At 39.7% G+C, this 23979-nt stretch overlaps 1 protein-coding gene across 1 annotated transcript in view; it reads left to right on the top strand.

Annotated features, from left to right (window-relative positions):
• The window catches only part of GABRB1 (gamma-aminobutyric acid type A receptor subunit beta1), a 379514-nt gene extending 364972 nt beyond the window's left edge, over positions 1-14542 (top strand). Inside the window, exon 9 of the mRNA XM_045474170.1 lies at positions 8365-14542. Coding sequence (XP_045330126.1) covers positions 8365-8715 — 351 coding nt within the window. The 3' untranslated portion in view covers positions 8716-14542. The remainder of the gene's footprint in view (positions 1-8364) is intronic.
• The last annotated feature ends 9437 nt before the right edge of the window (positions 14543-23979 follow it).

Below are 23979 nucleotides of genomic sequence, written 5' to 3'. Positions count from 1 at the left end.
TTTTTTCTATTATATTTCTATTGTTACAAAAATAAAATATTTAAGCCTCTCTCTCTTTTTTTTTTTTTTTTTTAAAGCCTCTCCTACAGTGAAAACTGTTTGGTACCTGTCCAAATTTATTTTTTATTTTTTATTTATTTATTTTTTTAATTTTTTTTTTCAACGTTTATTCATTTTTGGGACAGAGAGAGACAGAGCATGAACGGGGGAGGGGCAGAGAGAGAGGGAGACACAGAATCGGAAACAGGCTCCAGGCTCTGAGCCATCAGCCCAGAGCCTGACGCGGGGCTCGAACTCACGGACCGCGAGATCGTGACCTGGCTGAAGTTGGACGCCTAACCGACTGCGCCACCCAGGTGCCCCTAAATTTAAAATATATATATAATAAATCTTTCCTAATGAAGGAAATATATTTTGATTAGGGACAGTCGATGGTAATAATAGATGTGTGCTATTAATAGATTGCTTTCTTTTAAGTTTGTTTTTTTTTTTTTATTTTTGAGAGGGAGAGCATGAGCAGGGAAAGGGCAGAGAAAGAGGTAGGGAGAGAATCCCAAGCAGGCTCTGTGCTGTCAGAGCAGAGTCTGATGCCAGGCTCAGTCTCACAAACTGTGAGATCATGACCTGAGCCACAATCAAGAGTCAGACGCTTAACCAACTGAGCCACCCAGGTGCCCCTAGACTGCTTTCAAACGGTGTTGATACTTTTCTTTTCTCAGCAATTCCTTCTCCTGAAATCTCTATGTTAGAATCTAAAGTGATTGTTAACTCTACTCTGCCGTTACTTCATGATACTCTCCAGTTGGGAGGAAGAAAGTGTAGAAGTGTTTGTTGATTACCTTAGGAGAGGGGCAGAGGGAGAGAGAACCTTAAGCAGGCTTCATGTCCATCATGGAGCCTGAGACCATGACCTGAGCAGAAATCAAGAGTCAGACGCTTAACCGACTCGGCCACCCAAGTGCCCCGACATCACACATTTTGAATACCTCCTTTTCAAACATCCAAAAAGTAATGGTTACTTTGACCAAAATCACTTTTTTATTTTCCTGAAGAGCAAAACATTACTGAAGAGTTTTTGGATGACTTTTTAAGGGGATTCACTGAAGATGAATCTGAAAACTGACCCTTATTTGCATCATTTAGAATTCAGTGAATTTGCTGGTTATAATGCATGTTATATTTAATTGTAAAAAGCACTCATCTCACATATTGGGTCTCCCTAAGTCTATGTATAAAATGCTCCTATGTATAAGATAGTTTCTGGTTTCTTGTTCCTATCATTCTCTACTCAAAGCTCAATAAATTCCCACTAACATCAACTTAAGAAATTACTCCCTAACCTTCATGTCACGTATCTCAGGCTTGAACAGTGCATATTTGTAATTAATTCTTAGCTCTCTGAAATAAGCTAACCACTTTGTGGATTTTAGGTACACCAAAATCAGCTAGGACCCTTGGAATGCTTGTGTAAAATGCAGACTGGGAAGACCTGAATCTAGTATGAAATGAGCTCAAACCTGTATTTTTAACAAGCTTCCCAATAGATTCAGATGCACAATAATGTCTGAGAACCACCACTCTAGAGAATCTAGCCACTTAGTGTCCCTTAGCCACTGAAACTCAAACAGAGCTTAGAGAGATGACTCCAAGTCAGAGTTTCAGAGTTCCTCATTCTATAGACATTTACTCAGCTCCTCCTTAGGAGTATCAGTCTCTTTTCTGGAAGAGCAAGGGGAATATAACAGTGATGAAAAACACAGTAACATCAGAGCAGCTGTGCTCCTGGAGCTTACATTTCAGTTGAATAATTAACAAATATGTAAATATGGGTGGCTCAGCCAATTGCGTCCGACTTCAGCTCAGGTCATGATCTCATGGTTCCTGGGTTCCAGCCCCGCGTGGGGCTCTGTGCTGACAGCTCAGAACCTGGAGCCTGCTTTGGATTCTGTGTCCCTCTCTCTGCTCCTCTGCCATTCGTGCTCTGTCTCTCTGTCTCTCTCTCAAAAATAAACATTAAAAATAATAACAATAATAAAATAAAACAAGTGTGTAAATAAATATACGCTATAATGGCAGATGATGATAATTATGGTGAAGAAAATGGTGAGGAGCTAGTCAGGCAACAATCTGAGCAAGATCATTCCAAGAGAGAGGAACAGCAGTTGACAACGTCCTGAGGACTTAGGAGCATCAGGGGAGACAGTCAACAAATGATAAGTGTGGCTGGAGCAGAGAGCTCAAGGGGCAGAGTGAGGGCAGAGGTCCTTGCAGGAGCTAAATCACATGGTACTCTGTGGATTTGGATGAGAAATCTGGATTTTATTCTATGTCTTAGGAAGTCATTTGATTTAAACAGAGGAGACATTGGTCTGTTTTACATTTTTTAAGCGTCACTCCAGCTGCTATGTAGAGAAAAGACCACAGAGTTCCTTCCTGGAAAGAGGAAGACCAATTATGCAGCAAGACATGATGGTGGGGAAAAGCTGGTCAGAATCAAGATTTATTCAAAAGTAAAGCCATTAGGATCTGCTCATACCAATGTATGGGAGAAAGAAGGCAAAGAAAGGGGTCCAGGATAAATTTATCTACCTGAGTAACACGCTGGAAAATTGCCAGTTGTTTCATTTGTCATTCTTCCATTTCTATTTCTTAAATAACAGAGTGTGGATTTGTTTAGATTTATGTAGGTTTGTACTCAATCTTCTACAGCGTCTTGAAACAAGTTTTCAGGAAGTTTGCAAAGAGACATGGAAATCACCTCCAGCAAAGCCTCCTATTTCCACCCCCATACACCCCACCCCCCAAACCAAAAGGTTTCAGGAATTGGAGACCTAGGGAATTGGCGTTCAGCACAGCCCTGGTGAGAGCTAATGACTGACAGCAACAGCCCGGATGTGGTACATTCTAGGAGCAGGATGGGCAGACGTGACATGTGGCTGTGTGGCTCTCTGCTCCCTACAGGTGAAGGCAGCCATTCGCACTGGACAAACTCAGTGAAATAGACTGTAGGCTTCTGGAAGGCAGCTCCTTATGTGGCAAGCACCACTTCACTTGGCTTCCTGCGCTGTACTTCAGAACCACTCAGTAAATGTGAATCCAATTGAATTAGCTAGCAAGAAGGAAATAACTTCCTGTTTGCAAAGTAGATTGAGCCCGGAAGGTATTTCTCAACAGGGCTTTAAAACTGCCACTGGAAACAAGATTATATTTTATTCCAATTACGCTGCAATGAGTTCTGCTCTATTTACATATTGAAAATATCCAGAACAGTTCGATTCAGTGAGTGGCAACATTTTTCACAGCCCACGGCACTGTTTGCGTATATTGGGAATGAGAGGAGAGAGGGAGTGAGTTGGAAGGGGGGGGGGGGGGGAAGGCTAGCCCCAAGCTAGAATATGAATTTGTACATTTGCTCAGGGTTCTATTGAGGGAAGAAATACAGCCATCACATCAATGTGTTCCGGACTTGAGTCATTTAAAAACAACTCTCAAGATTTTTGTCATACCCTTTCTATCAGCCAGAGTTCTCCAGAGAAACAGAACCAATAGGAACAGAACAGAATCAATATACATATAAAAAGAAATTTATTTTAAGGACTTAGCTCATACACTTGTGTGTGAAATCTGCAGGGCAGGCTGGAAGTTCAGGCAGAATTTCTAAGTTACAATCATGACCTGAGCTGAAGTCAGACACTCAACCGACTGAGCCACCCAGGCGCCCCGGTCCTCCTGAAGTCTTAATTATGATTTTATTCATTTGCTCTAAGTTTAGGCTTAATGATAGATCTAAACTTAAAAAAAAAAAAAAATCAGTGATGTTGGTCTGAGGAATATATAGTTAATATAATGCAGTAATTCACCCCACTATTAGGTTTATCTCCCCAATCACTGGAACCACCTGACAATTACAGGCCTTACTCACCAATGCAGCAAGTTCAACATGCACATCCCTAACTGGACTGTACCTTCTCTGCAAGCAGATCAGAAGGAGAACAATATTCAGAAGACAAGGAGCCAAGTATGCCTGCCTCCTTCTCCCAAATATGCCCAGTGGGGAGCAGTGGGAGAGGAGAAAGGGAAAATAAGCTGGAAGTATTGACCCCTTAGCTTCTTTCCCAGGGACTGGAGTGGAAAGTCTCTTCCTTTATGGCATCATGAGGCATGAGGAGTGATTATCCAAACGAACAGCTATTTCAACATTAGCAATGAATGCTTTAGGAAATCTGTCTGTATATGCCCTGGAAATCCACTGTAATGACATTTTCATTTGCCTCACTTTCTTCTGTTTCAAGGTTTAAAAATCCTTGATGCTTAGACCATGCCCAATGCAGATGTTGATCTGATCTCTTATTAACTAGGCAGCATTTAACCTTTGCAAATGTTGAGGTGATCTATGACATGGCTCCTTATTGTTTCTGAGGATGTGAAAAGACCACTTTCCCCCTGGACATTATTTTTGGAAAGCTGTGCCAGCTGTGGATATAAAGATACCTTGGGTGTTTTTATACTGTTGAGGTAAAAGGAAAGCCACTCTTCTTCAAAGGACAGGGGTTAGGCCAGAGCCAACCAGAAACCTGCTGGTGTCACCAGTGGTATTCTGACCACATAATCACTTTACCGAGAAGCAAAAAGCTTAAAAGGTAGGGAATGAAAACGCACTTCAGGAGAAATGCACAAGCACCGATCACACACACACACACACACACACACACACACAGTCTGTAACACTGGCTTTTAGGATAAGTTCTAGACTGTGTAGGAGAAAGACTGGAGTTAGGTCATAAGTGTTATATGACACTTCTTAAATTTTCCTAATAAGGGACACAGTAATGTTGATTCAACTACACAGTAATGCAGTCAGCTTTCATGGGTAGTTATAGAACCAGATTCATTCCTTTATATGTCAAATCACTTACAGCTCTGATTTCTAGCCCAATGACAAAATATTTTGAGGGATTTGAACAAACCAATAAATAAGCATCATGCAATTTATAGGTGCATTAGAATCTGTACCAAAGTTAACCAAAATATCTTAATAAAATGTAGTTTTGCATGACCTCTGTTTAATGAGGAGCATCTCTATGTTTCACTGGCAGATTCTAAATTCTAGCAACTTGTTTACTTAGGGAGATTTCATAATAATGGAACTTAATGATGCATACAGTACAAAGAAGTGATTCAATTTTATAAGTTTTTTTGTTTGTTTGGTTTGATTTTTAGTATGCTGTGTCTTCTGCCTGGAATATTATTTGTAACCAAAGACTGCCAAAAATCAGAAGCAAACCCTTGAGATTACCTAGTGAAAACCTCTTATTTATAGATGAAGAAATGGATTTAATAACAAACCCAGGATGAGAATACAGTTTTCACCTCTCAATCCTTTGTTCTGTCTTTAAGGCCTAGTATAAGTTACATCTCCTCATGAAGCCTTCCTTGACCTTCAGACTTTTATGAACCCCTAATCATGGTCTATACTGTACCATTTAGCATTTGGTTAAAAACTCTTTTCACTCCCAAAATTATATCTTACTCTCGTATAACTTACTCTTGTATATTTTATCTTGTATTACAAGATACTCTTGTATCTCTCAGGAGACTTTTAAGTTTATTTATTTTGAGAGAGAGAAAGTGCAAGTGGGGGAGGGACAGAAAGAGAGGGAGAATCCCAAGCAGGCTCCATGCTGTCAGCACAGGGTCGGACGCGGGGCTCAAACTCACGAAACTGTGAGATCATGATGTGAGCCGAAATCAAGAGTCAGATGCTCAACTGACTGAACCACCCGGGCACCCCTCAAAGGAGATTATTATCTCAAGGACAAAATCCATGTTTTATGATACTCTTGACTGAAACACCATAGTACCTAACAGAATTATGGGCACCATGATTATCTTCTAAGGTTCTAGTCCCTTTTCTAATGGATTCAGCACTTTGTTCCATGTCACTTCAACCCTACCATCCTATTTCATAATGTAAACTTTCATATGCATGACTTTTCATCCATAGACATACACACACACACACACACACACACACACACACACACACACCTGACACCTTGCACTGTGCCTGGCACAGAGTAAGTACTCAACAATGCTTTCCTGAGAGAGGGAGAGGAAGTTGGTTTTCGAAGTTACTATAATCAGGGAAGGTACACAGGTACACACAAGGATTAGGATTAAATTGAGCCTGAAAGAAAATACATTGATTAACACGCAAACAGGAGGGAAAATTATATTTGAGACAAAGAATATCCTGTATTTTAATCCCATATTAGGCACTTATTCCTTGTTTAATTGCAGGCCATTAAGCTCTCTGGGTCTCTATTTCCCTATCTGTTGAACTAGAATAATATTATATATTCCATAGGGTTGTTATAAGAAATAAGTGAGATAAATTATGTAGTAGGATTCAATAAAGAGTAGTTTTTAACAACAACAAAATTAATAATAACTCCCCGAATAAATAAGCCAGTAAAGTGCCAGTGAGGGCATAATAGGTAGCTCAATTAGGCTAGAGTCAAATACTTTACAGAAAGAAATGATTGATGGGAGTGGAGGGAGAGGCCAGATTGAGAGTCTCTCTCTCTCTCTCTCTCTCTCTCTCTCTCTCTCTCTCTCCAACTACCTCTGAGCTTAAAGCTATCAAATGCATCATTAAGTTCACTGCGGGGTGTGGTGAAGGCCAAGGACTATGAAGCGGTCCTTTCTCAGTAAAAAGCACATAAGCTTTGAAACAGACAAGACACAGGTTGTAATCTCAGCTCTCCTAGTGGAGTAAACTTGAGGCAGTTTCCTGTTGCAAGTGATAAACAAGGTATACAAAGCAGCTACCATAATGCTAGGCTTTGGGTGGACACTCAATAAATCTTAGTTCTCTCATCTGTGATGTACCAGCCTCACACCCCACCACTCTCTGCACCTTTCCTTCTATTTTCCTTCCTTGTCTGTCTTTGCCTCCTCCTACACTTTACTCTGTCTTTCTTTGTTACCCATTTTTTTTTGTCTCCTTACCTATACCTTTGACACTCAAAAGTGTTTACTGAGATTAATTTCATTTGAAAGCATTTATAGACCACTTACTGTAACTCAGTCACTTGTGTTAATAACACTGGACTTAAACACAGCTGCCTGTACTGTCCTTGGAAGTATTTCAAACTCCTTTGTATGAACGAGCATGTCCTCTCAAGGTAATCCGTTTGCAATGTGCATCAGCTTGAAGTTAAACAAAGCCACTTTACAGGCCAAATGTGCTCACGTATGGAGTTCTGTAAATGTGTGTGGGCATAGCACAGACAAAAACCAGGAAATCTGAGATAGGTACTACTGGAACGGCACGAAGCAACAGTAAATAATGGGGGAGACGCAAAAGTCAAAGTACAGCTAGTCATATCCTTTTGAGCCCTGAATCCTACTTTTGGCAGTTTAGCCTGAGGAAATAACTGGGGAGATGGACAAAGATTTACGTAAAAGATGTCCCTTGTAGGCTTGCTTATATAATAGCGCAAAAGTAAAACAAGCCTTTGCATCTCACAATAGATCAACCCAGTTATGCTCTATCCATATAAGCTGTTAATAAGTGATATCACAGAGGAATAATTATTAACATGGAAATAGGACCATGCTACACTATTAAGTGACAAAGCATATTGTAGACCAAAACATACCAGGTGAGTCCATGTTTGTAAGTAGAAAAAACAGAAGGCGGCTAGCAGGATACTAAAAATAATGAACTCTAAAAGTGAAATGACAAATTTCTATTTCTTATTTTTTTGTTTCCTGTTTGTTTCTAGTTTTACATATTTCCATGTGCCACTTTTGTAACACAAAAAAATGCCATATACATATACATAAAAATGATGTATGGATTGATAGATGATTGTGGATTATATAGACGGTAGATTTGAGAGATGGTAATTAGATAGGTGATAAATAAAGAAATAGATGATAGATAAATAGGTGGCAGTTTGGATAAGTAGACTAGATAAATGGTAGACGGATAGATGGATTAGATAGAAAGATATAGACAGGATTAGGTAGGTGGTACATTAGCCAGACAAAAAAAATGGTGGATTAAATAGGCAGACAGATTAGACAGCTAGATGACGGATGAGACAGAGACGGATATAGACTGGTGATGGACTAGATACATACACAAACAGACAGACAGATGATGGATTAGACAGCTGTAGGTTAGTTAAATAGACAAGGATAGATACATAGATGCTAGATCCAGTTGCAGGAGGCACGCAGAGCCGGACGTCCAGCGACAGTCTTTAAAGAGTGGGCTGCGGTGTCATCAGTTACAGGGTCACGAGCACAGACCGTGCCCCGGCAGTTGGGCCTGAGCGTGTCCTTTCCCGTCAGGTGGACGTCCACGGCAACATCCTCCTCAGCACCCTGGAGATCAAGAACGAGACGAGCGGCTCGGAAGTGCTCACGGGCGTGAGCGAGCCCAAGGCCAGCAGCATGTACTCGTACGACAGCGCCAGCATCCAGTACCGCAAGCCCCTGAGCAGCCGCGGGGAGGCGTACGGGCGCGCGCTCGAGCGGCACGGCGCGCACAGCAAGGGGCGCATCCGCAGGCGCGCCTCGCAGCTCAAAGTCAAGATCCCCGACTTGACTGATGTGAACTCCATAGACAAGTGGTCCCGAATGTTCTTCCCCATCACCTTTTCTCTTTTTAACGTCGTTTATTGGCTTTACTATGTACACTAAGGTCTGTCCTAAGGGTTCGTAAACGACTACTTTCCTCTTTTGATTTTTGACCCCACAGGCCCCCCGCAGCGCCACTGCTGTGCTTTTTTGAGGTAAGAGATTCAGCCATCCGATTGGTTTGAGGTCTTGCATATCAATTTTATTACTGCACCATGTTTACTTCCAAAAACAACACACACACACACACACACACACACACCACAAAGAAAACTCTATTTTTTCCAGTCTACTGTGGTCCAGGTTATCAGCTCTGTCAGAGCTCTATTAATTGCCGTGTTTACAAACAAAGAACAAACACACACAAAGAGAGAAGTTATATAGGTAGATCTTTAGCAGTCCTATCTTTTGGCCCTGGATTTTTTTGATCTATTTTTTAAAATGAGAAGGAAAACAGGACCTAGCTCTCCGCGCGCACTGCTTCCTGGTAAACTGTAACAATCTCATGCTGCCAAAAACAAAAAAAAACAAAAACAAAAACAAAAACAAAAAACCAACACAATTTCCAGGATCTCAGAAGAAAAAAACAAAGCCATTGACAAGTTACAGATTTCCAGGAAGAAGGGGGGATAAGAGGAGCCTAGAAGAGGAAGGAAGTCTCCCCTCCAGCCTCAAGCCCCCCCAGCGCCCTTGCAGAAGGGGTCCCAGCTCCACGGGGGAGGAGGGAGGGATTGACAAGGGCTGATGGAGGTTGTGCAAACCAAACCTGCCATCTTCACCTCACCATTAAGCTGGATATTCTGAAAAACAACAACAGAACAAAACAAACAAACAAAAAAACCCGCTTCTTTCTCAGACTTGCAGGCAGATTTAAAATTAACACTCAAATCCATCCTGGTGGCCATTGAGAACATTTCTCTCTTCTTGTTGAGAATAAGGAGTCTCAGGGCAATGGAGATTTATTGAACTGACTATCTCAAATGAGCAGCCCTGAACTCATTTTATTACCCTGGAATCACTTGCCTCTGTGCCCTGAAGCCATGCCTTCACATCTCCTTAGTTCCTGCTCCAGAGAGAGTGAGAGGAAGGGAATGGGGGAGGAGGGCTTTAATAATGGGCTGGTGAGCATTTTTTGCGTGTAAAACACATTGCCCTTTCCACGAGGAAGGCAAGACTTATGTGCTGTGAAAAGGGTGCCTGGGCAGTTACCTACACTGCCAAATCTTAAATCAAATAGTATATATTTCTTAGCCTTCCAGAGAGCACCTAATGGTGACAGGCCTTGTTGCACAGGCCCCGGCTAATAACCTTAGCGCTCACCTCTCTGAGCTCTGCATTCCAAAGTAGGAAATGAATGCTTCCGGAAATGCACATACACCCATTTTGCTGTCACTCTCACCTGAGGCCAGATTACCTTTTTAAAGAAAAATCTCAAAATAGGAAAACCACAGATATCAACAACAACCGTAACAAAATCACTGGGCCTTCAAACATTTATACCAGCCCCTAAAGCATAGAACACATCTGCACTCATTAATCATTAATCAGCAGTCATTACTGCTCTGCCTTATCTCTGCTCACGGATTACTGTGGTCATGATCGTCATAGAAGGGGCATCCCTCAGTAGCCCAACACACAATTCTAAACACGTCTAACCAGCTACAGTTGAGGTTTATCCCATTTTATGTCATGAAAGCCTCATTAATCTTTTTCACCCTGAATATCTTAAGAATTCTGTATGTTCATTCACGAGGTTGAGCGAAACCCTAAAACAACCAACCAGTGATGGAGGCAATTGGGGATCTGACCCCTCGCTGTCAAATATGGGTTTAGGTAATAATAAGGACAATTGCATCATTTGATGATCTGGCTTTCTCCCTAAGGCTGTGATGAGGGTCCGTGTTGACAGTAGCATCAGCTGCTAGAAATTATAGTCTTAATTGGAAAGATAAGGCCAAATTCCTGCTGATGAGCCCAAGGGGGCAGAGTTTTGAGATACTCTTTTTAGAAAGCAAAAAGAAAAGAGAAACCTAAAATAAATGAATGGTTATAGCCAAAGACAATATACGTTAGTAAGAATATAAAAACTGTGCTTTTACTGGAAAAATTATCTCAGTGGTTTCATAACCAATTAGTAGGGTATGGGGACCAAATTCTCATTTAGATTTTCAATTGCATAATCACAGTTCCATGGTCAAGGAAATCTCCAGCCTCTGGGGATGAAGGGATCCATTTTGAAACTGACTACTTCTTGGCATGGAAAGAGGCTTTGCCATCATGAAATGCCCAAATAGAATGGAAGGTGCCCATGCCGGTGACTGTAAGGTTAATATTCCCAATGACCACTCAGGAAATACTGTGTATTTTAAACACAGGAAGGTAGACTTTGGACTGATGCTCAACAGGAATGAATCATCTGATGTCAAAGTTTTTTAAAAAGCTTTTAAGGATGAAATGCTAAATTAGAAAGGAAGTATCTATGATCTATGTTCCTTAACAAAACAATTTTTCTTTATTCACCTGTTTAGATCATTCTCCTTGGAAAAGATTGAGGTAATTTATATCTTTACTAATTTTTTTATCTTGCCTTAAAAGTCTAAAGAATTTGATGCTTGTAGTTCAGATGTAAAGCATCTCTGAGAAAAAATAGAACATTTTTAAATCTTATATCTTAGCCTTTGTAAATTGCAAAATTAGTAAGCCTGAATCTACCATCAGGCACAAAATGGTATCATTGTATGTCTTCGTAGGCTTAGAGAGGGCACAGCCACAGGATTGTGCAAATTCTGTTAATAGTTCTTAGAGGCAATGGTAGCCTGAAAAATGGAGAAGCTGATGTATTTCTGGTTAATGACCTTTGTCCCCACTTCCTTCTTTAGGACACCTCTCAGCCAAATCCCCTCCTCTGTGGCCCCCACCCAAACTCCCTCCAGGCTTAACAGTGCAGGGAAAAAAAACTGCTTCCTTCTCTGCCTCTCTCCCTTGTCTTGCTCTAAATGATGTACATAATACATAAAAATTGTTAGACATTCCTAAGTGCCCTCAAACCGGTCCCCGCTTCTGAAAGATTCAGATCGTACATTACTCTCCTGCTATTACTGGGTTGTTTTATCTTTGCCATGAAAATAGCCATAATCTCCTGCATTACTGAAGTGGCAGCAGAGGCAGAAAATTGCACAGATTCACTCTCCTTTGCCACAGTCATGTTCAGGGGACCCCATGTTCGCAGTTCATAAACTGTGTCATAGATTTAACCTGTGTAGACCCAGCAGAACCTCATCGTTCATTTGACAACGACGACTACACATTTTTTTCTACTCATGTTCCTTGGCTTAAAATAGAGGTGACACGTGTGTTACGCTTACCAGCTTTGTGAGGCAGACCCAGATAAAGACACATTTTTGGCTTAAATTATCCAGGATTATTGCCTCAATCCTCTATATTGCCAAACAGAAACAGCAGACTGGTTGGTAATTCTGCTGATTAAATGATATGTGTTTTCATATCATATATACCATCTTTATTGTGCATTACAATCAATGAAAGATCTTGAAAATGCAAAGAGAAAAATGTGGTGCAGAGAATAAAGTTTGGTTTATGGATCCAAGGATAGCCAACAAACATTATGTACAATCTACAGAAATGTTGAGTAAATGCCATCTTTCCAAAATCAGTTGACTCCTTCACGAATACTTCTTTAAGAAAGAGCTCAATTGAAATTCGCCAAGTTAAACAAACAAACAAGCAAAATATATTTATCATGCTAGAAGGAAACGACCTCCACGAATTCTCATATGGACAGTTTTGAATAGTATCTCACCAAAGGGTGATGTGCCACTTTTTTTTTTTGTCCTAAACTAAATGTAATCCTATATCCCAGGAGGGAGGAAAAAGGAATGTGCAAGCGTTTGTTCATGTTGGTTCAATCAGCAATTACTGGGATGAAAAAGACAGAAAAACGAACAAATATCTCAGTTTCAGGAAAGCAAACAAAGGTAAACTTGTTAACGGAATGTAGAATATTATGTAAACTTCCTTGTAAATTCTGTACATAGTTCATTGAATTGTTCCTTGTTGTGTGGTGGTCCTCGGCTTTGGGTGGATGTTTGAACAATCCGAGCATTGTAAATAACGTAAGCTTATGAGGCACTTGCTTTTATTCACGAAGTGAAGCAACTAGTGATGTGGGCCCAAACCAGAATCTTTTTAGCTCTTGCTCTCTCTCTGCCATTGTGCGTGCACAGTTGCATCACTCTGCCTCCTGCCCCAACCCCACAGAAAGGGACGGTAGCTGAGGAGAAGGCTGTACTCCCTTGGGGCTGAGGGACGGCACACCAGCAGAGACAGGAACTGTAGCGAGCTGCTCCTGGAACTGTATCATGAAAAATCAGGGGTGTTTCTATCAGTCATTCGTGGCTACTCATATAGTGAAATACCAAATCATCCATGCTTGTTGAGGGGTTAGGAATGGAAGGGATGTTCAAAATCCACAGGCAATCCAAAGCATCATTTGCACCAATAGCTTTAGTTTCTACCTTTTTTCCTTCCACGATGTTTCCCAGAACTTTGAATAAGACAAGAAGTGAATGGATGGGTTTGATCAGGGTAAACAAACAGTGAAATGTCCAAATGATGGGAAGGAAAAAAGGAAGAGACAGCGAATGACACTGATAACACCAACTGGCCGATTCATCCTGCAAAGATTCAGAAGTAACCATGTCACATTTCTAAAAGGTAAAGAGAAATATTGGGAATTAAAGCAAGTATTTTTCAACTGGGAGTCCGGGATGTGTTTGATATGTGCTAGTTAAACTTAGAATCTGTTGATTAAATATTTTCATATATATGTCTCCCAAGTCCTAGTATTCTTGAAAAAGACTTCAGAATGGTGGGATATTCAGCCATAACATGTGTTTCCATGCAAGTTGGCAGTCCCAGAGATGGTGATAGTGTCTGCAGAAATTTGGAATAGCCTAGCAAGCTGGGACATAGATTGGTTTCTTAGTAACATTTTAGGGTACACAGCATCTTTCTTGGAGTTAGGAATTTAGCAAGGCGGAGTTTTTTGTGTAAAGATTCTATGTGCTTGGAGACTTGTTCTGGCTCCAAAATGTCCCAATCAGTGTCCACCAGCGATGGAACTAACAAGGTTAGTCAATTTCTAGGTCTAGAACCCATTGTGCTTTTACGTGAATCATGCTTTTTCTATATAACTGAAATCAACTAAACTGACAGAAACCTAATTGTTAAAGGTTGTAATTTCACAAGCAACGTTTGCAAGGAAATCCTTTTTAATAGAAGAATTGCAAACCGGAAAATGCTAAGTTCCTAGAAGGGTAAGGATAAAGAGTTTTGAGTTTATTTTTACCTCTCTGATAGCAAGAACTTCCTTATTTCAACTGTAGAGGCCTAACAGTTGTTTGTTTTGTTTCATTTTTCCTAATCAAAAAGTCTTTGGTATATTAAGGGTCTCACGGTCATTCCTGACTGGCCCCTAGAGACCATGCAGGTCCTGGAGCAACCAGCACTCATCACAGACTTCAGTAGGAATTCAGTGTGGGGGAAATAAGTATATTTTTTAACCAGCTGGAAATAAAACCATTCTCATGAATGATTCTACCTGCATATCCTGTTCTGAAGACAACAGAAACATAAATCAACAAAAAGAGAGGCCAAATAACATGATGCATTTGCCTTAGGTACACAGGGTCACAGATTCACTTGCTTAAAACAGCTCACGTTAGAAGCCAAAGGATGAATAAAAGCAATCAGTATTGCTGTCCGGCTTTCATCTCTCCCTGGGTTTCCTTTTGAAGAGAAACAGAAAAGGGGGGACATTTTCCAATACAACTTTTTTATAGGTGAAAATCATTAAAATGTGTTATGTGTGCGCATTGTGTGCGTGTGGCCGTGTAAAACAGATTACCTCTCTTGTGTTCGTTCCTTCCCAGTGCTGTATGCCATCCAACCTTATGCCTTAACCCAATGAAACCAATTCATTTTTCCTCTTTCTCATTCAGATCTCCTAAGTTATCTTGCCCATGAGTAGCTGAAAGCTCCAGCTTTGAACTTACCTTGCGTATCTTCAATTGAATTCATGAAAACAACAAACTTTAATAATTTCCCCAAATTCTTATTCCTATTGCCTTTAGCAGGTCTTCGGAGGTAGCTTGTGTCGTCATGGTAGCCTCCTCTGAAACTGCCTTGGGTTATTTTTCTTTTCTGCTTTTCTGTCCTTTCTGGAAAGAGTACCTGTTTACATAAACCTTGTCTCTCCCAGCCTAATTTAAAATCAAGTGGAAATAAAAGTCTTTAGCTCAAACCTAGGAAAATTCACATTATCTACGCCAAAGTTTGATGATAAGAACGGCCCTGTACATTCTAGGTGCAATATGGTGAGTTCATACTGTATCAGCTCTTTTCCATCAAACTTGTTTTCTCATGCCCTCCTTTAGCCTTAATTGCACACCTTTTATAAACCTATCATTATTCCTTCCAGAATGGTTTCTCATTCATGGAGTACACCACTGGTTACAGACCATCCTCTGGGAACCTGACCCACTATCTTTTCAGTTGCTTATTCCTGTTACAGATTCCACGTCCATGCATCTCCCACTGACTCCCCCTGAGCCTTCTAGCAGACATGAAATGTAGTAAGACAAGTCATAATGCAAACTTGTCCAAATTGCCCTTCCCAAGTATGTAGAACATCTTTTGCCTCCAAACAGCATTCCTATACTTGGAGAACAAAGAGTTCTCCAAACATATACCAAGCAATGTACAGAATGACTTTTAAAACAGTAAATGAGCTGCGTGCTGGAGAGAGGGAGATGACAGTGGGCGGAAAACACCCGGACTTAGAATTGCATGACCTGGCCTTTATGTTGCCTCTACCACTGCCTGGTCGTATGACTGAAGACCGGCCATCAGATGACTTCCACGTTCCCTTCCAAACTTCAACTAGTTGGAAACCAAGTTGCCAACTAAATTTCAAAGGGCATTTTAGACAGGTTTGTGCAGGAAATTACCAGAAAGATATAGGAGCACAGTAGTTTCTGCTAAAACAGTCCCATAAATATTCTTTGTTGTATATCTTTGGGAGTAAGTCATCAGGGTAGGCCATCTGGTGTCAAGTGAATCAAATCCAACACCTGTCCATATTCCTTTAAAATTACATTGAAGCTAAAATGTTTAGAAGTTTAAATTTACAGGCAGATGGCAAAAAAAAAAAAAAAAAATTTTTTTAACAATTTTAATAATGGTCTATACTACAAATATTTCCCTTCAAGAGCACTGGAGAGTCTCAGATAACATATCAGTGTGGTCCCTGTTTTTAGATCTCTGGAAGATGTAGATCCCTTAGGCCATTCTCTGCAACTCGGTCAGGAAAAGCCCTGAAATGCCCCCTCCATAGTGGAAGAGCCTATCTCGAGGCAGCATCTGAGCAGAAATGCTGCTACAGTCCCCTTCAGTGTTCTCCCCAGTGTGAGACCCCATCACTGTCTGGGTTCTGTAGGCGGAGCAGCCAGATAGGGTTGAGCTCTCAGACAAGGGGAGACCTCCCATCTAGTTGGAAAAGATCCCAGGTCTTCAGAATCTCTGTTATCTGCTCTCCCTGCCCCACTTTCCCAACCACCCTCCTATTCCCCTCTTAACTAGTTCAATCTGCCAATTGTTTTAGGCACAACCGTGACAAAACTGAAAGTTTACTTATTAAATTTTGATTAACATTTCTAGCTATTCATATTTTTAAAGCATGCACCCTCTCCACTCCAATCTCTGAACGTGACCCCCAGTGTGATTCCTGCACACGGATATTTTTAACTTTTCCCCCTTTTCAGAAGAAACCTTCCAACTCTAAGCTCCCATGATTCTCCTGAGAGCCCCCTGACCATTCAGAATTGTTAGGAGAGTGCCTAAAAATTCCTCCCTTCCATTTTGGGTCAGTCTACGAATGAGATGGCCTCTTTTTTGTAAAGTTAGCCTGGTATTCTGCTGCTTGACCTCTCACAGTTCCAACGTTCCTATATGCAGGTGTGCTCTTAAAGTAGAGAACTAATAGTTCTCTTTTTCAGGTTTCTCATATTTTACACTTTTGAGATGCATTCATAGCTAATGTCATCTTTTTAAAAACAGAGGAAGCATTTATAAGTCTTCAAATTCTCACCAAATTGAGATGAATACTTATTAATATATATATATCCATTAGGATTCATTCAGGTATAAGTAACAAAAGATGCAACTAAAAGTAACTTTAACCAAAATGATAGCTTATGTAACAGTAAGTGCAGAAGCAGGGTGGTTCCTGGGTTATTTCAATAGCACAATGATGTCATCCAGGACCTGAGATCCCTCCCAGGACCAGTTCTTCCTAACTCTGTATGCTATCGGCACGCATTGTGGTTGCAAAATGGCTACACTCATGTACTCGTATCAAGTGGCAGAAACAAGGGAAAGTCCTGCCTTAGGTCTCTTTTTAAAAGCAAGGAAACCTTTCCCCACAAAACTCTCCCAGCCATCTTTCTTGTTCCATTGGCCAAGGTTGGATTACACAACCATTCCTGAACCAGTCACTGATAAAAGGAATGAAATTATCATGATGGTTTACAACATTGATCCAGTGAGTTGCCCAGGGGGAATAAAAGATGGAATATGTTAACAAAAAGAAGGAAGAATGGCTTTGGGGTAGATATCCAAACACGACTGTCACACATTGGTCTAAGGTATCAGAAAAGACTTTGTCACACATAATTTCATGATTTGATCTTGAAATCATTACCCTACAACCCTATGAAAATTATGATGACACTACCAATATCTGGTAATAGAGGCTAAATAGGTTAAATGATTTACCCCAAATCTGATAATGATAGTTAGTGACAGAGTTACTATTCAATCTGAGATTTTTTTTTTCTTTTTCCTTACTGCAAAGGCAAAGCTATGTCTATTCTAACCACACTGCCTAGATCTAATGCTTTGTACTTTGATGATCCAGGTTTTGGGTGGCTCAAAGATAAGAGGAGAGTAGGAAGAAAGAGAACAATTTCCAAATACTCTTGTTCTTTTTTAATCCTCCTCCATCTTGCACACTCCCTCCCCAGCAACCGCACCCCCCCACTCCCCCCCCCCCACCCCAGCCAAGACGTACAAAAGCCTTTCATACTCTCTTGAGGGAAAGTGTAGAAGGAATAGCTCCAGCAACAATTGAATAGCCTGAGGTGTGCCCAGTTATTTTTTGGATAACATTACTGTCAGGGGACCACATGCCCCAGTTTCCCCAAGACAACAATTCACTCTCAAATCTGTCCATTTAGATAACGATTATATAGTCACACTAGTTATGAGTCTCATAATTCCCATCCCTGGCGGGTATGGGAAATATTAATAAGCTGATATTAACACCTTGGAGAAAATATATGCCTTGGCTCCCTGTGAATCACTTAAGCCCAACCTCAGTCTCTCCATTACTCACATTCACTTTATTTCTCATTGTTCCCCTTACCCAGCTTCAAGCAAACTAATCCTCACATATCTACTGCAGCAACAGCCACATATCATCCCAAAGTGTGCTCGCTGCTGTTTGAAGTTTTACATTTCTTTTCCACTGCCCAGATTCTCCTCTTCCCTTGCCCCTCCCCAACGCTGGATTATAAATCAAGGCAATATCATCCAAAAAGCCATCCATGAGCAGCCAACCTTTCCTCATTCTGTTTACTCTCCTGCTAGCACCCCCTCGGTTCTTGTGGCCACTTAGTCAATAATAATAGATGTTGAATTTGTGTATCTTCTGGTAGTTTTGAAAAATACACTCTCTGCTTCCCGAAATAAGGTCCTTAAGGGTAAATGCCCCATTTTCTAATTCTTTTCTATTGCCCAAAGCATTTGCTGTTCTGTCCGTGGTAGAGAGTCTGTAAGTACTGATTGAATGGCCTACACTGGTAAATGTGGGAAAAGAAAGATTTCCTAAGGACAGTACTTCAGGATTACAGATAATAACTTGTGAAACAGGTGCCACCCACACCCTCCCCCAACTTATTTTACTTCCATAGAGCCTAGGTCTACAATCTCTAAACAGATAAAAAATACAGTCAAACTTACAGTTGAAACCAGGCTTGGGTCTGTGCAAAGTGGCCATTGAGATTTTCCTCATTGCTTAGGACTTAAACAGGCTGAATCTTAATAACACCATTCTAAATTCTACCAGTGCTGGCATAACTGAACTTTCCATGCTGATTCCGACTGCTTTAACTTTATGGAAACAGGAAATTCTTCACTGGAAGTTTCATTTTTCCCCCCATATACTCCCCTTTGCCTTATTCAAAGCCTTCTGCATCTAGGTTGCATGGGGTGTTTACTCTCAAAGTTGGGACTGTATTGCCTAATTGGAACACTGCAGCATGAATTATAAGAGGACATTTCCAGAGGGTACTGCACACGAGATTTCACTTCTGCCAAGAAATGAACAGAAGGTTTAGAACTAAGAGAGATGGGCAGTTCTTCACGGTCCCTCAAGACTGCATAAGATAGATGTGCAGAGAAATACCTTTTCTGCAGCCCTTCTTTCAATTGTTAACTTTCCTGTTCTCCTGTTCTATATATTATTTACAAATTTGCATAAAAGAAATATATCGTTTGCAAGCCTTACCTCAGAGTGGCAACCAGCCACCCCAGTTTTACGAGATAACGTATTTTTCTACTTGATATTCCCCCAAATACATTGAATTGCAGTGTACCTGCTTTTTCTTTTTTTAAGCTAAATCAATTCATGTTAATCTGTTTCCTACATCTTTTTAAAATACTCACTGGATAAAGCTTGAAATATTTTATATTTTGCGACAATGCTCCTGAGACATTTTTAGGGAAGCCCCTTGATTATTCTCACTGCAGTGTCATGGAAAGCAGAACTATTAAATACAGTGATATTTCATATTCAGAACATCCACTACTAGGTAGGGAATGCTCGTGATTAGATACGCATATATTTATTGACTGTGTTGTTTCAACTCCTTATTTTAAAGAGGGCCATGAACCCTCTCGATACAAACTACCATGCGGCATTATTCCAAAGTGAAGATTGCATGAGGTTTTCAGAAATTCTAAATGTTTACAAGGACTAAAAATTTTTTGACATCTTTAAAGAAGCTTTTTATTTTTGACCACCAGGCAGCATTTTGTGCCATTGTGATGGGAACCTAATGGCTAATGTGAAATAATGTTGTTGTGTCATTTAAAAGGGTAATGAAAATGTAAACGGGAAACTTTAACATTGTGTAAATACAAATAAAACTGTTTTTGAGAGAAACACACCTGGGTTAGGGTGGCTTGCTTGAAAAATTCTCTTGGCTGTCCATCATCTCCTGTGACTTTACCCAAGGACACTCAACCTGAGGCAAAGATCTTTTCACAGTGATTCGGGAGGTTTGGGAAAGCAGGGCTCATTAGGTTAAAGAATGGGAAAATTTCTATTCCTGCCAGCAATGGAACACCTCTTCGGCACCACCTCACCTAAAACCTGACTGAATCCAAAAATTAGCTACACTTTCCAAACCAGTCTCCTGCTATTTTAATTCATAGCATCCTGTCCTAAATAGCCGGGGCTTTCAAAAGCAGGTGCTACATACACACAAAAATTCATACCTTATGTTGCCTCTCAAAATCTGTTATGCTTAACCCACCAAATATGTTAGAATATGTTAAATGTTTTACTCCTTGTGTTTTTAAGTCCCCACTAATCAGTTTGCTGAATCGTCTATTTACCCTCCTCCCGAACATGAGTTAGCTAATTTATGTCCTGATTGGTAGTACACAGTTCTTGTAAATAAAATAATCCCTTTCTCCCTATTTTTCAGCAGGCAGATCTTCTTTAATTGGAAAGAGACATAAATTACAACATATTAATGTTCTTCTGTTCTTTCGACATAAGCATTTGCTTTCTTACATAAGCAGATAATACTTTTGTATACCTACCAGACCACTAGAAAAGCTATACGGCAAGAATAAGTATTTCTGGAAACCAAATACATTTTAATGAAATGGGATAGGTTTTAAAAATGCCAAGAAAAGAAAGGTGGACTCCTTGCTTTTATAATTCCAATTTCTATTTTGTATCAATATATGCTGCATTTTCTGATTGAAACTACTGTTGTGTTTAATGAAACTTGAGATTTTCTGTGGTTGCTTTTTACATTTGAAATCAAACTTTCATACAGTGTTTGACTGTAATCTTTCTGTTAGGGATTTGATTAAAATATCCTAACCGTTTCATTAATTCCTTTTTAAGTGCTTAAAGTATGTGATGTTATGACTTTGCTATCTCAAAAACTATCTGTGGACAAAAATCCATGAAGCCTGTAGACTGTGATTTATACACATGAAGGAAGCAGAGTTCCCTCTAAGCAGTGAATCAGTGAATAAGAAACTGTTCAGTGTCCTCTGATTCCTGACCCTTTTACCTTTCATGGCCTTTTTTCTATGCCTAATCATTCATTGAGTAATCATGTATTCTTGTAAAATAGAAAATCAACTTACATACAATCAGGTATGGACACAAGAAACGCTTGTGCTCTCGATATCAGGACTCACAGATACTCTAGCAGTCACAGGACTGTAGTTCACTCAGTATTTTTTGTTAGTAGTGTGGCTTTGCTACAAAATAAGTTGCTGTTTTCTTTGTTCTGGTACTACAGGATTTTAAATGTTTCAGCAAATGAAAGAAAACACATTTGAAGGTTGGTGTCAAAAACCACCAGCTATACTCACAAACGCCGTTGTGCAGCTTCTGAAATGTAGTTGAATGCTGTAAATATGTACAATTTATGTTAGCTTGTTTATTCCTAAAACACAAATAAAATTTTTTTTTTATTAAAAATGCCTACATATAAAAAGCTTAGTTTGTACTATGTTCAAAAACATGCAAGATTTCAGGCATATCTTTTTATAATCCTTAAAAATGTTTAGAATTCTGAATCTACCATTTGAGAGTCTTTATTGTAAAATTTAATACAAAGCAAAATCCCTTTATTTGGAAGAAATTCCTTGCAGTATTATCCAACAATTGGGGAAAAAATACCAGCACTTTTCCAGAAGCTTATTTCTGCACCACTTTGATTTTGGGAGAAAAAAAAAAAATTCTTTAAGATGACACACCTTACAAACATTTGGACACATGGAGTGTTTATATATTACGAAAAAAAGAAGAAATTAAATCTTCTTGTATTCAAAACTGATGCCCAAAATGGACTTTAATAGCATCCATTTGTGAGGTGCATTATGTCAAATTTCTTTTAAAACCTCCACTGTAAATATGAATATTAGAGCTGGCCGATTTGTCAGTCTTTCCTTATTTGAAGACCTCCAACCTCCAAACTCATTGTGTCCCTTCAGAAATAATATGTTGATAAGAAAATAATGAACAGACTCAAGGTGTGAAGTTCATATATCCATTAATTGGTTAGCAGAATAGCTTTTCAGTGACAGTCTAAATTCCAGCCTAGAGACGACGTTAACACCCATCCAGCAAAATACCTGGGATCAACTCTTCATCAGCAGACCTTTGGCCTGCAGAGCTGCCAAGAACTGTAGAGACATCCTACCCTGGTTACTATTTCCAGAAGACTATGTTATGGAATGGAAAAAATAAATGGACAACCAGCTTTTTTAGAAAAATAACAACCATATATATAACATGTTTAGGATTTGCTATAAGAATTATAGATGAAGCCAACACAAGATAGGTATTTGTGTATCTGTGATGTAACTGGTATCAGCCAAGGACATGGAGAAATTGGAACCCCGTGCACTGTTGGTGGGACTCTCAAATGGTGTAGTCGCTATGGAAAACAGTATAGAGCTCCTCAAAAAAATTAAAAATAGAATTGCCATATGATCCAGCAACCCCACTTCCAGGTATTTAACCAAAAGAACTGAAAGCAGGATCTTGAAGAGATATTTGCACTCCGATGTTCATTGCAGCATTAATCACAATGGCCAAGAGGCGGAAACGACCTGAATGTCCATTGATGGATTAATGGACAAAGAAAATGTGGCATATACATGCAATGGAATATTATTAAGCCCCCCAAAAGGAAACTGTCATATGTTAAAACATGAATGAACCTTGAGGACATTATGGCAAAGCGAAATAAGCTAGTCACAGAAGGACAAATACTGCATGATTCCACTTCTATGAAGTATCTAACGTAGTCAAACTTGAAGAAGAAAGCACAATGGTAACTGCCAGGAACCGGAGGATAAGGAAATGAGGAATTGCTGTTCAATGGGTAGAGTTTCAGTGGTAGAAGATGAAAAAGTTCCAGAGATCTGCTGCCCAACAATGCGCAGTGAATTAACAATACTGTGCTACACTTCAAAAATTGTCAAGAGGAGAGATTTCAAGTCATGTGTTTTTTGCCATAATTGAAAGAAGAAGAAAAAAGATATCGAGTGGTATAGCCACTTTGAAAAGTGGTAGTTTTGAAATGTGGTAGTTTCTTACAAAGTTAAACTTGTCATATAAAATGATCCAGCAATCACACTCCTAGGCATCACCAATTTCCTTCAATAGGTGAATGGACAAACTGATATATCTACTCAATGAAATATAATTCAGGGATAAAAAAAATAACTTATCAAGCCACAAAAAGACATGGAAGAACCTTAAATGCATATTACCAAGTGCAAGAACCCAGTCTGAAGAGACTCGTATTGTGTGATTCTAATTATATAACATTCTGGAAAAGGCAAAACTATAAACACATTATGAAATAATCACTGATTGTGGGGTCCAGAGGAAGGTGGAGGAAAGAATTAGTAAAGCACAAAGGATTTTTAGGGTGAACTATTCTGTAAAGTGGATTCATGACAGTAGGTATTTGCCAAAACAGAGCTATTCAACGAAGTAAAAATTAATGTATGCAAATTTAAAAACCATTTAGGTAGTCAAGCAATCCCAGCAAGTAATGCAGACTACGGCAAAAAGATTGAACTGTATTACAAATGTATGAAACCACCTCACTGAAGGGGGGGGTGGGGAGCAGCTGGTACTGACCTAAGTAACTCTGCAAATGTGTGAAGACTAAAGGCAAAAAGAACTGCATATGATTCCTTCCAGGAAGATAATGTTGTTTCCCATATATTAACAATTATATATATATACAGATATATATATGTAAATATATGTATACACACACACACACACACACACACACTAGAATAATTAAGCAAATGTATAGTGGATGGTAAAGTAAGGTTTCTTTTTTTTTTTTTTTTAGTGTTTATTTATTTGGGGGAGGGGGGCATAAAGAGGGGCGGAGAGAAAGAGGGAGAGAA

The sequence above is a fragment of the Leopardus geoffroyi genome, chromosome B1, assembly GCF_018350155.1.
Source record: "Leopardus geoffroyi isolate Oge1 chromosome B1, O.geoffroyi_Oge1_pat1.0, whole genome shotgun sequence".
In the NCBI taxonomy this organism is placed as follows: domain Eukaryota; kingdom Metazoa; phylum Chordata; class Mammalia; order Carnivora; family Felidae; genus Leopardus; species Leopardus geoffroyi.
Note: the sequence above shows the minus strand (reverse complement) of the source record. Positions and strands in the feature narration are given on the sequence as shown.